The sequence below is a fragment of the Paroedura picta genome, chromosome 6, assembly GCF_049243985.1.
Source record: "Paroedura picta isolate Pp20150507F chromosome 6, Ppicta_v3.0, whole genome shotgun sequence".
NCBI lineage: Eukaryota > Metazoa > Chordata > Lepidosauria > Squamata > Gekkonidae > Paroedura > Paroedura picta.
The window spans coordinates 26,084,416-26,096,416 of record NC_135374.1 but is presented as its reverse complement, the minus strand read 5'-3'; the positions used below and the strand labels follow the sequence as shown (position 1 = coordinate 26,096,416).

Genomic DNA, 12,001 nt, shown 5'->3' with positions numbered 1-12,001 from the left:
GTGGAGAAAGGGCGGGGCGCGCGCGCGCGCTCTCGTCTTTGTGGGCGCTGGCCGAGGACACGCTCCGAGCGCCCCGCGAAGGCGCGGCCATCCGAGCACGCTCCCGTGGGCGCGCTCCCTCTGAGGGAAAGGCGCTTCAGCGTTTATTTTGTGTTTAGAGAGGCCAGCCGGGGCGCTGGCGACTGAGGGAGCCTGGGCGGAGGAGCAGCCTCCGCCTCTTGTCCGCAGACCTGTCAAGACCCAAAGCTGGGGCCGTGGGGCTTGCTTTCCTGTCATGCGGCCTTGTTTGTGTCACGTCCGTTACTATTATTGCCCCTTTCTTGAGCTCCACCCAACTTTCATCGCCGCCTTTTCGGGCTTCCTTCCCTCTTTCTGATAACGGTTGGAGGGTTCCTAAAGGTTTGCCCGTTGGAGGCAGCCTCGCTAAAAGGGGGGGGGGCGGGGGGCGGACAGGGGGAAACACCCTCTTTTCATTGCATGAAACAGCCTTTGTAAAAATCACAATCGGTGAAACAAGTGTCTGCCATTTGGTTTTCAAGCAAGGGGGGAAAACAAGCCAGAAAAATGTATGCCCACTACACCGGTTCAGGTATTAAACCAGAAAAAGGCAGGTGGTTAAGTTCTCACTTTTCTATTAAAGGTTTGCAACTGTTTTTATGAGGAGTTTGTTTGAGCTTTACATTTTCCAGTCCTCTTTATTTTACTTATTTTTTATTTGTTCTTTATCCTCTTTATTACAAATTTATTGTTTTAATCTTTTTTATTGGCATAGATAGGAATTGGGAAATGAATTCCCCCCTGTAAATCCCTGTCTGTTCAAATTCTTAAGAGTTGTACTGTAGTGGTCCTCAACCGCTGGGCCGTGAAGGCCCTGGCACTGGGCCGTGGCTCCCTCCCCCCGCAGTAAAAAACTTCCCAGGCCGCAAGGTTGCGGCCCGGGAAGCTACTTACTGTGGGAGGGGGGAGAGGGAAGCAGGACTGCGCACGTGCATTGCGCATGTGCGGGTGGGCCACGCATGCGCATATGCACCATGCACGGCCAAAATTGTGCATGTGCGATTTCAGCAGCGCATGCGCAGCCGGGCAATCGCCCTCCCTGCTGCCACCGGTCCCCAGCCTCAAAAAGGTTGGGGACCACTGGTGTACTGTTCAGACAAAAGAAAGTTCCCATTTTATCAGCATGGCAGGAAAGTATAGTCCATTTCCGCACAGGCAGGTAAAACACAAGTGGCTTCCTGCTTGCAAAGGTGGGATGGTAAATCTCACGTTTGCAGCCCTCTTCACGGGTTGGTTTTTTTCCGCCTGGCTTGTCACTCACAGCAAGCCACCAATCACAGCACAGCAGTTCTCTTGTGAACTGAAACTCCAACCCCCTGCTCTGAAATTATTATTTTTAAAAGCCACTTCCGTGTTGCTATGCGGTAATGCCACAACACAGATACATTTTTAATAAAAACACCACTGCATTGCTATGGAGAAACACCAGAACAATACAGCATCCCCCCCCCCTTTGAAATTTGTGTTCTTTCGCAGTTTATTTCTGTCTGGGTGGATTTTTGAGATGCTGAACAATGGTCCCTGGAGCCAAAGAATACATTTTGTGCTAATGGTTGGCTTTAAAACAGAGCACATTGACACCTGCATGATCGGAAGAAGGCAGCCAGATCACACACACACCCCTTTCCCAGCTCACTTCCCACCTCCAGGAAATGCGAACGGGACTGTGCTTGCCTGCCCAAGTTGTGAGAAGCCTGGAGAGGTAACTGAAGCCAAAAAGACATTTTGTGTAAATGGTTGGCTTTAAAACAAGCTGCTAAGACCCCTGTATGATCGGGAGAAGGCAGCCCAATCACCTGCCCCCCCTTCCCATTCCCCACCTCATTTCCCATCTCCAGAAAACAGAAAAGGGCCTTGTTTTGTCTGCCTCAGCCCCAAAGACCGTGGACACATTAAAGATTTTATTTCACCTTTGACAATGTAGGTCACGCAATATGGACCACGCCATTAAAAAAAATTACTTGGAGTAGGAAATGGAGGGGGGGAGGGCAAGTGTGAGGGTGGGAGAACCTTGTGTGTTTAAACAAATCAGTTCAAGTATGTTCCCAAAACATGAGGATTCTCTGACCCATCACATCTAGTTCGGCCCTTGCTTTCATTAATTATGCCAGTGTTTGTCTCTTGTGGCCCTTCCTTGCATACCCAGGGAATTGCTGATCACCAATGTGGGATGGTAGGTGAATTTCCTCCAGTCCAGGCTGGATTCTGGAGATTTTTGATGTGGGGGGGCGATCATTTGGGCATGAAATTGAGGTCACTGTCGGTCAGCAGATAGTTGTGAGTTCCTGCATTGTGTAGGGGGTTGGACTAGATGACCCTGGAGGTTTCTTTCAGCTCTATGATTCTAACTATCAGTGTGATACAATAACAAAATTACTGCAGAATAAGCCAACAGATTCATATTGGAGAAATTTTGCACAAGATGAAACTATTAAAGTGTTTGCCTTTTTTTCTCTGCTGGGGGGGGGGGGATAGAAGCTTTAGGAGGGAAACAGTGCAAGGGAAAAGAGCTCCCCTCTCCTCCACATCTGTTTTTACAGAATATAAAAGAGGCTGAGAGATCTCAATCCCACCTCATCACTGATTTCCTGTGGCTGTTAGGCTGTCTGTCTCTTGTACTGTTGCTTACATAAAGACTGTGTTGTAGATGCTCCCTGTCATAATTGTCTGTATGAGCAAGAAAAAACATTTCCCTCTATTTTCATGCTCCCCATAACCACACTGATTGTCACTGGGGAGAGAGGAGCATAGCATTTGCTGAGTCCTACCTCCCTGTTTGTACCAGTGTATACAAGCAAGAGGGTTTTTGTCTTTGAACAAACAATAAAAGAACAACCACTCCAGCTTGGTGTAGTGGTAAGGAGCACGGACTTCTAATCTGGCAAGCGAGGTTAGATTCCTCACTCCGCCACATGCAGCCGGCTGGATGACCTTGGGCTCACCACAGCACTGATAAAGCTGTTCTGACCAAGCAGTAATATCAGGGCTCTCTCAGCCTCACCTACCTCACAGGGTGTCTGCTGTGGTGAGAGAAATGGAAGGCGAATATAAGCAGCTTTGAGACTGCTTTGAGGGGGTGCTAAATATAATCACGCCTCCTGGCCCCTCACCTTTTTGATGCCTTGCTCTTCTCTGCCACCATTTTGCTCTTCTTCCCCTCTACATGCCTGCTTGAAATGGCAGAAGAAAGCAACATGGTTTATACACAACTGTCTTCCACCTGTCAACCAAGCCAGGCAGCCAATCCCCTTTCTCCATGCTTTAAGGAGCCCACGATGCCCGCTAATTTTTTTAAAAAATTCAATACTTATCCGTTGAAATGCCTATGCATAGATGCATAGTGCTTCTTTATTGCCACTTCTTTTGGAATCACGAGTCTTGCTTGTAAAAATGAATCTCATTCCTGATTGGGGGGAGGAAGCTTAGAGATGCATGCCTTGTACTACAACTTGGGGGGGGGGGATTTTTTGGCTTTGCCTGCATGCTTGTATGCCTATTCAGTGTTCCAGGCAGTTAGCTTTAAAAAAAACCCTTCCTGTCCCCGGGATAAGGGAGAGGGAGGCGGGTGCGAGAACGGGATATTAGAGGCAGGGATAGGGCTTCTTCACTGCCATAACTTTCTTTGGCTTGTGGGCTGCTGGTTGCTCTCCATTTGATAGTTCTACATAGGTTGGTGAATCCACTTTTTGGGATTCACCAACTAACACTTTAAAATGGAGGATTTAGCTGGCCGTTTACTGCTCAGACACTGCATGTTGGTGACGTCATATGGAGGGGCCAGAATATAACAAGAATGAAAGGTAAGTATATCCCTATTTTTCAAGGGTGTGGAAATCCCCTTCTTCCTGTTTAGAATTTACTTTTGTCTTTATAGAGGCAAGATGGAATTTTACCAAGGACAAGATCATAAAATAGGGACTGTTGCATCATTGGCTTTATAGTTAATCCCATAGAACTCAGTGAGACATGTACTAGATTTTTCTGAAAAGATCAATTCAGACTAGGATAATACAATTTGAATATGCTTAAACCCAGTTGAGTAATTGTTCAGCTTTTTGAAAAAGTGAATCTCTTTTGTTATATTAATTATGAATACACTGCCAAGACATTTCCAAATGAGACAAGCTTAGGTGACAAGCTAGTTGTCAGAGATGTGTGGATGGCATGTGAAATAAAAATAATTTTAAAGTTGAGGGAAGGATTGATCATGAGGTGGCATCAGCATTCAGGAATAAAAAGATTCAAGGTGGATGAATTAGTGATAATGTAAGCCCCTCAATAGGAATAAATGTCAAAACAATTTTTCTGATTGTTTGGATGCCAACATCTGTCAACAGCGCTGTCTTTGAGACAGCCTGATAATGAAATTCATTGTTGCTTGTCATAATCTTTGTTTGAGAAATGGATCTTTCCTTTAGGCTATGTGAACAGAAGGAAAGGAAATCAACTCATTAACAAAAACTTAGCAATATCTGTTATGTTATACAAAATCTGGCCCAAACTGATTTCCTTTCAATTTATTGGGTTTCTTTTTTTAAAAAAAAGCTAAAACTTTATTAAAGTAATAGGACATTTTGAACCTGTATAGGTTGTTTTGCTTGTTTTCTTTGATAGATACCAGATTTGGAGCACTTTTTATTCCATGGCCGGTGAAAGTTTCCTTTTGATCCAATATTGGACCAAGGTTTCTTCTCTCTCTGCCCACCCTCTCTTGCTCTCTCATTTGATTTCTCATCCAGTCTTTCCCTCCTGTTCAAGAGTTGTTTGTGTGTGTGTGTGTGTGTGTGTTTTAAACCTTTGATATTTCATTTTCTTCCTAAGGAAGGCCAGATTTTCTGCCATCTCTCTGCTGTTTTCTAATGCATTGAGCAAGGGTCATCTGAATTGTATATATGTGGAATTAAATAAAGATTTAACTATTTAAAACAGCATGAAAATATGGCATCTCTGTTCTATTCAACATTTATTTGCACATTTCAGTTTCCACATCTTTAAAGTTTTTCTGATTGTTACTATGATTGTTTCTGCAGCTGCAAAAAATGGTGCAAATGTCTCCCTAGTCCTGTGGAATAACAAACCTTTCACATAGAAATCAGGTTCTAAAGGTGCAGATCTGAATACAATCTCTGTTTGCCACATGATTTGAGAATCCTTTGAAAATGTGATTTCTCTCCCTCCCCTGGGAAGGAATTTGTAATTATCCATTGAGGAATCTCAGGATTCAAGTCTGCTTCCTTCTCCATCAACTCTTCCTACCTTTGGTCTTTCCTCCCACCCTCCCCTCCATTTAAAAAAAAATTTTTTTTTCATCATAATCACATTACAAAGTGAACTTGCACTAACTATAGCACCCACTAACTGGGGATGCTCCAGAAAGTTAAAAGTCAAAAACGAGGATACCACACCCCCCCCCCACAACTCCCCAGTCTCCTCCTCTATCATCTAAGCCCACTTTATGATTAAGGTGCAACAGGGCACTTTATAAGTTTTGTGCTGAAAAACAGTCATGTAATGGCGGCCAACATGCTTTGTCTTTATGGAGTCCCCATTGAGACTGAGTGCACATCAACACAAGAACCCCCCTCTTGCTTGGGTGATTCGAGTGCCATGGAAATTGATGATGGGGGTGGGTGGGTGATTTCAATGTAAAAACATTTTTGATTGTGTTATGGTGCAAGTGTGTTATTGACTGTGCTTAGTCCAAATAAAAGGGGGAGGCATGATGGGAGGCGAGATTGCCCACTCTTCTAAGAAAATGCAAAACACATACTGGGATTGCAGTCCTGACCACTTACCGGAAAAAAACCCAGATGCAGAATGCCAGGTGCAAATCCGGAGTCTATATTTAGAAGAAGAGTTGGTTCTTATATTCCACTTTTCTGTACCAGAAGGAGTCTCAAAACAGCTTACAATCACCTTCCCTTCCTCTCCCCACAACAGACACCCTGTAAGGTAGGTGAGGCTGAGAGAACCCTGACAGGACTGTTCTGTGAGAACAGCATTATCAGGGCTATGATGAGCCAAAGGTCATCCAGCTGGGTGCATGTGGAGAAGGGGAAAATCAAATTCGGTTCCTCAGATTAGGAGCTGCTGCTCTTAACCACTATACCATGCTAGCTAAAATCTGATGTGATGAGAACATTCCAGCAAATCATAACTGCAGAATTAATCTGTTTGTATGTGCTGGTTTTGTCTAACAGTTTGTGTTCTAGTCATCCCATTTATCTCCCTAACCTGAAATGGGAGTGAACCATGAATTACATTTCTTAATTATGCATTGTTCATAACTAGAAAACTTTCTTTAGTACTTAGCCTGAAGAGCCTATTCCATTAATATATTTTCAGAAATAAGTTTAGATGAAATCTCTGGACAGCCAATTACAGTCCTTTTTATTCTTAGTATATAACACAACTGTTCTTAAAGTGGACCTCCCAATGGAATTCCTTGTCATTGCATAGGCAGAAAATTACGTTTCAAGTAAATTGGTTTCTACTTCCCCAGCATGACAAGAAGAAACACATCTGCATTTGCTGCAGACATCCTTAATGCCCACTCTGATCAGAATTCTATTAATTAAACTATAGACCCAGTGGAAAACTGCTATCATTGAATTTTTTTAATGAGTCAATTAAAGGGGCTGGTGCTTATTTTTAAAATCCTTTCTGGCCCAGAGCTCATGGACTTGCAGGACCATTTCTCCCAGTGTACTTGTTTATGCAGCAGCTTGCTCCTTGAACCAATGCTTGTTTATTCCCTCTTGTATGCATGGCAGGACAGTTACTGCCCATTCCTTTGCCCCCATGTGGTGAAGTGGTCTGGGGTATGCCAAGAAAAGCTCCTACATTCAGAAATGACAGAATTATTTTATAAAGCATTTAAAACTGCTGGTTTAAAATTTTTTGATGAAGACTGTGGTAACCTGGTTATGCTTTTCATGTCTTTTAATAGATGGTCTTAATGTATCACTGTAGGTTTCTTCCTTTATTGGAGAAAGATGATTTAATACATCATAAATAAATAAATAAATAAATAAATAAATAAATAAATAAATAAATAAACACCTAGTGATAGGAAGACACTTTTACACAGCCAGAGCTCCTCAAAACTCATGCTTGCTACCATCTTTCTGTGTATTATGCATGTATTTACATTGAATGCTCCAGAGAGGCAAAGTCTGTGTTCCAAAGAAGGATTCTTGAATAGTATACATTTTGAAAACATAAGGGGAAACTGCACTAGCTAAAAACAGTTTGTAGAAGTGTATCCATTACATGGGTTTCCATTGAAGAGACTGCTATTGAGCACCCAAATCTAGATTTCACTATGCATTGAGGAAAACACATTTGTTCCAATTCTTGGTAGTCTTCGCCGGATGTTGCCAAGACTTTCTACTTTGTGGGATCAAAAGCAGTGGACATTCCCAAATCTATGTTGGGGGGGGTTTTGAGAACATATTACTTAAGTCCTGGATATATAAAACATATTATCCACAAAAAACTGCTCATAATTATAGCACATCCTATTCCACCCATAGCAAATTGATTAATTACTTATATAGTTTGTGTCTTAGCTGCCTCTTTAGACATCTGCTGAAAGCATCTCATAATCAAATAAAAACAATAATACGTTAAGAAATAAGAATGTATGGAAAAAACAATTATAAATGATGGCAATAATGGTGTAAAAAAGAACACTAGTTGCAAAGTTCAATTATGTTGTTTCCCAGGCTTTTATGCAGGTTTGAATTGCAGGCATCTTTAAAGGGACCTGTTATTCTGTCTTTGGTTTTAGCTGGGGATGTTTAAACTTTATTGTAAGCCACCATGAACCAAGAGGAAAGATGGAATATAAATGTTTAAATAAGTAAGTAAATAAGTGAATAAATAAATAAAACTCAGTAAAACTAGAAGCGATGCTGGTCAAACAGATAATTAAAATAGACCAAAAGAAGAAAAAATGCAAGCATCAGCAACAGTAGGATTATCTCAGGCAATTACTTTTTTTAGTATATTTTTTCTTACCATTCCTCCCAGGAGCTAAGGGCATCCCCATTTTATCCTTACAACAGCCGTATAATATAGGGTACATAGACTGTTTACACACTGGAGGTTTCATGCCAGCCTGCAGGCTAGAGTTTTAGTCGTGGCGGGTTGCCCCATCTCTTCCTGCACCCACACGGGGGAGCATTTGGTGCGGTGCACCTCATCCACTCCCAATTTGTGCTCACGCACAGAGGCTGGGGCAGTGAAGTTTCCAGTGCGTAAACAGTCATAGAGAGAGAGAGAGAGTGGTTGGTTCAAGGTTACCCTTGCATGAGCCTCATGGAAGAGAGGGAATATGAACCTGGGGGATGGGTCTATGCAATAGTTCAATATTTAATCTGTACACTATGCTGCTAAATTGTTGGGTATGCCCATCCCCCCAGATCCACAATTGCTGCAAAAGAGGGACAGGTTGAGCTCATCATATTGCCTTGACCCTAAGAAATAAATAAAGTCCAGAGAGAGACAAAATCAGAGCGCTGACATTTTGTAACCAGGCAGCGGGAGCTAATAGTCTCTTAACTGAGTCAGTTACACAAGCAAGAACCTCTCTTACAGCTGTTTTGTGAGTTCATATTCTCTGGAACAAAGGAGAATCTCATACTTTTTCCTGTGACCAAGGAGATGGCAAGGAGAAAGAAGTCAAAGGGAGGGGTGGAAGGGAATGGCTTCGTAGCATTTTAATCCCCAGCCTCTCGCTAAGACTGCTTCTCTTAACTTGACCTTGCATGAATTTTCACAACAAGATATATATTTGCACCTGGGTCTTGCAGACTGTACTCTGAAGCTCTTAACTGCCACTCCACACTGGCTTTCATAGGATAGCTGTTACCAATATAGTTTGGCATAGTTTGATATATAATTGTATAATAAGCTTATTTTCACTTATGATACTGTATATAGGTGGTATTCATTGCATTGTAAAAGTAAAGGTAAAGATATCCCCTGTGCAAGCACTGGGTCATGTCTGACCCTTGGGGTGATGCCCTCCAGCGTTTTCATGGCAGACTCAATACAGGGTGGCCTTGCCAGTGCCTTCCCCAATCATTACCGTTTACCCCCCAGGAAGCTGGGTACTCATTTTACCGACCTCGGAAGGATGGAAGGCTGAGTCAACCTTGAGCCAGCTGCTGGGATTGAACTCCCAACCTCATGGACAGACAGCTTCAGACAGCATATCTGCTGCCTTACCACCCTGTGCCACAAGGGGCCCTCTTTGCATTGTAGGACCTGATTAATATAGAGATTGTTGAAGTTCATTTACAAGGAAAATAATCTAGGTATGTGAGGAAGGGTCTGTAATTCGTTATTTGTTTGTTTGTTTGTTTGTTTAGATACCCCCTCCCCTGAGGCTCAGGGCAGTTCACATGGAACATAAAGAATAGATAAAACTTTGTTTCTGCATAACTTGATATATAAAAGGACTACAACAATGTAACAATAACAATAGCAACCATAACTGAAGGTAACACTCTAATTTATAACAGTTCAAACAAGTTTATGCATATCTAAAAATCATATCTTCAGTTTTGTCTCTGATGAAATTATTACTGAAAACGAGAGTGAAAATCTGTTTACCTTGTTCAGATGAAGCCTTGCTGTTATTTTAGACATAAAATGACTTTTTGAACTTTAAAAAGAGAAAGAGACAAAACCTTCCCTGGCTACTAATCTCTGGAAGAGCCTTAATCTATATAATGTGTGCACATAGTCCAGAAGAGATTGCAGAAATAATATGAGGATGTGCCTAGAAGTGTTGTCTTGCTTTCTCACACTGATAATTATTTGAAATCCTTGGTAAAGATTCATAGACATTTTTGGGAAGAAGCTGCAGTACTAAATACACTAATAAAAATAAATAGCATCTCTCTGAATTGTGCAAGATACATAGGGATAAGGCTACAGTGGTAGACACCCTGTAAGCTTGCCAGACACATCTGAGGATAACCAGAAGGTCCCCTTCTCTTCCATAGGTTCAGTAGACAGGTGTTATTCTCTTATGTAGGACAGAAATAGCCTTGGCTAAGAATAGAAGACATGCAGTAACTTTCGTCACCCAACTGCAAAGCTCCCATATCCCTTTGGTTACCTGGAACCAGTTGTTCTGAGATATTCCAACTGCAGCTTCTAAAGAAATCATCGGCAACCTGCTTGTACATGTCCCTCGGCTGTAATTGTGAGCACAAAAAAATGTTTCAAGCTAGGAAAGAGTGAGCATCCCCCCTTCTTTTCTTGCAGACTGCTAAAGTTCTCTTGGTCCCTGTTCCTGCCTTCTCATTTATGGTAGTAAGCACATCACTGCTTTAAATCTACTTTTGTTACTTGCCCATTAGACAGAGTAGGTTTGTGAAACTGACATCTGTGATGTATCACTGAGAATTTGAAAGATTTATGCGATCTGAAGAGAAACCAGAGTATTTGATAGCCCTCTTTAAGTATTTGAAAGGTTGTCACTTGGAGGAGGGCAGGATGCTGTTCCCACTGGCTGCAGAGGAAAGGACATGCAGTAATGGGTTTAAACTACAAGTACAACGATATAGGCTAGATATCAGGAAAAAAAATTTCACAGTCAGAGTAGTTCAGCAGTGGAATAGGCTGCCTAAGGAGGTGGTGAGCTCCCTCTCACTGGCAGTCTTCAAGTAAAGGTTGGATACGCACTTTTCTTGGATGCTTTAGGATGGTTAGGGCTGATCCTGCGTTGAGCAGGGGGTTGGACTAGATGGCCTGTATGGCCCTTTCCAACTCTATGATTCGATGATTCTATGAATTTCCCTTTGCTGGATCTGAATTTATCCACAGTTGACACTGAGAACAGCTAAGGTTGCTCCTTCTAGCATTACCAATAAGTACACATCTACTTGTAACTGCATCCTTTAAAAAAAAACCCTTTTAAGATTCTGTCTAATTCTAGAATAAAATAATGAACTTTTGAAGATATGACTATTTAAGGTCTTTGGTTTTGTTTTAGAAATTACTGTGTGTGGAGGGGTCTTTTTCATGAGTCTGATCCAACTATTTTGTTTAAACTGAGTTCTCTCCGCTCATAGTGAATAGCGATTTCATAAGTGTGGGCAGGAAAAGGGGGAGAATGAAGCATGTAGTTATTGAAAAGGTCTCAAAAGGCTCCTCTGATCTGCTTCAGAGACTAAATAGCAGATTTTGGGCATAGATATCTGGCATGCATTTTTTTCAACATTGATGCCTTTGATCTAGAGCACAATAAAATAGTTTCATGACTGGATGACTAAATGGTACTTACATTCCAACAATTATACTTACTAGGGTCATGTGAACTGAGCAAAACTGTGAGAGCATTATCAACAAAAAGTAAGGATTGTGTGTCTATTCTGTAACTCATCTTTTGTATTTATAGCAAATCACAAGGCTCTTGAATTCCAGTAGATTATAAGGCTGAACTATAGAGTCAACTCTGACTCCTACATATCGTGTAAAAGCTCAATAATTTTTGCCACATTCCAGCAGTTTAATTTTTGGCATCCATCTATTACAACATGCTTTACAGATTAAACATTAAAACCAATGTGAATGAGAATTTACAGTTCTGTGCTGAATAGGTTCTGTGTGATAAATACGTTTTAAAAGGATACAGAATTATTTCTATCCCAGATAAGAACATGGGAAAGTCTGTGAGACTATGTGCTATAGTTAGTATTACTCTTTGACTGGGAACACCTTGGACTAGTCATTGTCCCTCAGTCTAATGTACCTCAAAGAAAATTGTAATGAAAAAGTGGGACAAATTCATGTATACTGATATGACTACAAAAGACCTCTGTTAGATTTAATTTAAAAGACCCTCAAGTTCAGAATTCTGTCTACAACAGTAGCCACGATAACAATGTTCTCCCATTCTCTACATAGGGCAAACAACAGGTCAAAC

At 41.7% G+C, this 12,001-nt stretch overlaps 1 protein-coding gene across 2 annotated transcripts in view; it reads right to left on the bottom strand.

Moving 5' to 3' along the window:
* LOC143839614 (uncharacterized) overlaps positions 1 to 12,001 on the bottom strand; it is a 77,455-nt gene that overhangs the window by 44,906 nt on the left and 20,548 nt on the right. Inside the window, exon 2 of one of the 2 annotated variants that reach the window (XM_077341850.1) lies at positions 10,190 to 10,268. The exons of the other annotated variant lie outside the window; for it this stretch is intronic. Within the exon in view, the coding sequence (XP_077197965.1) occupies positions 10,190 to 10,268 (79 nt within the window). The remainder of the gene's footprint in view (positions 1 to 10,189; positions 10,269 to 12,001) is intronic. 2 annotated transcript variants of the gene reach the window in all.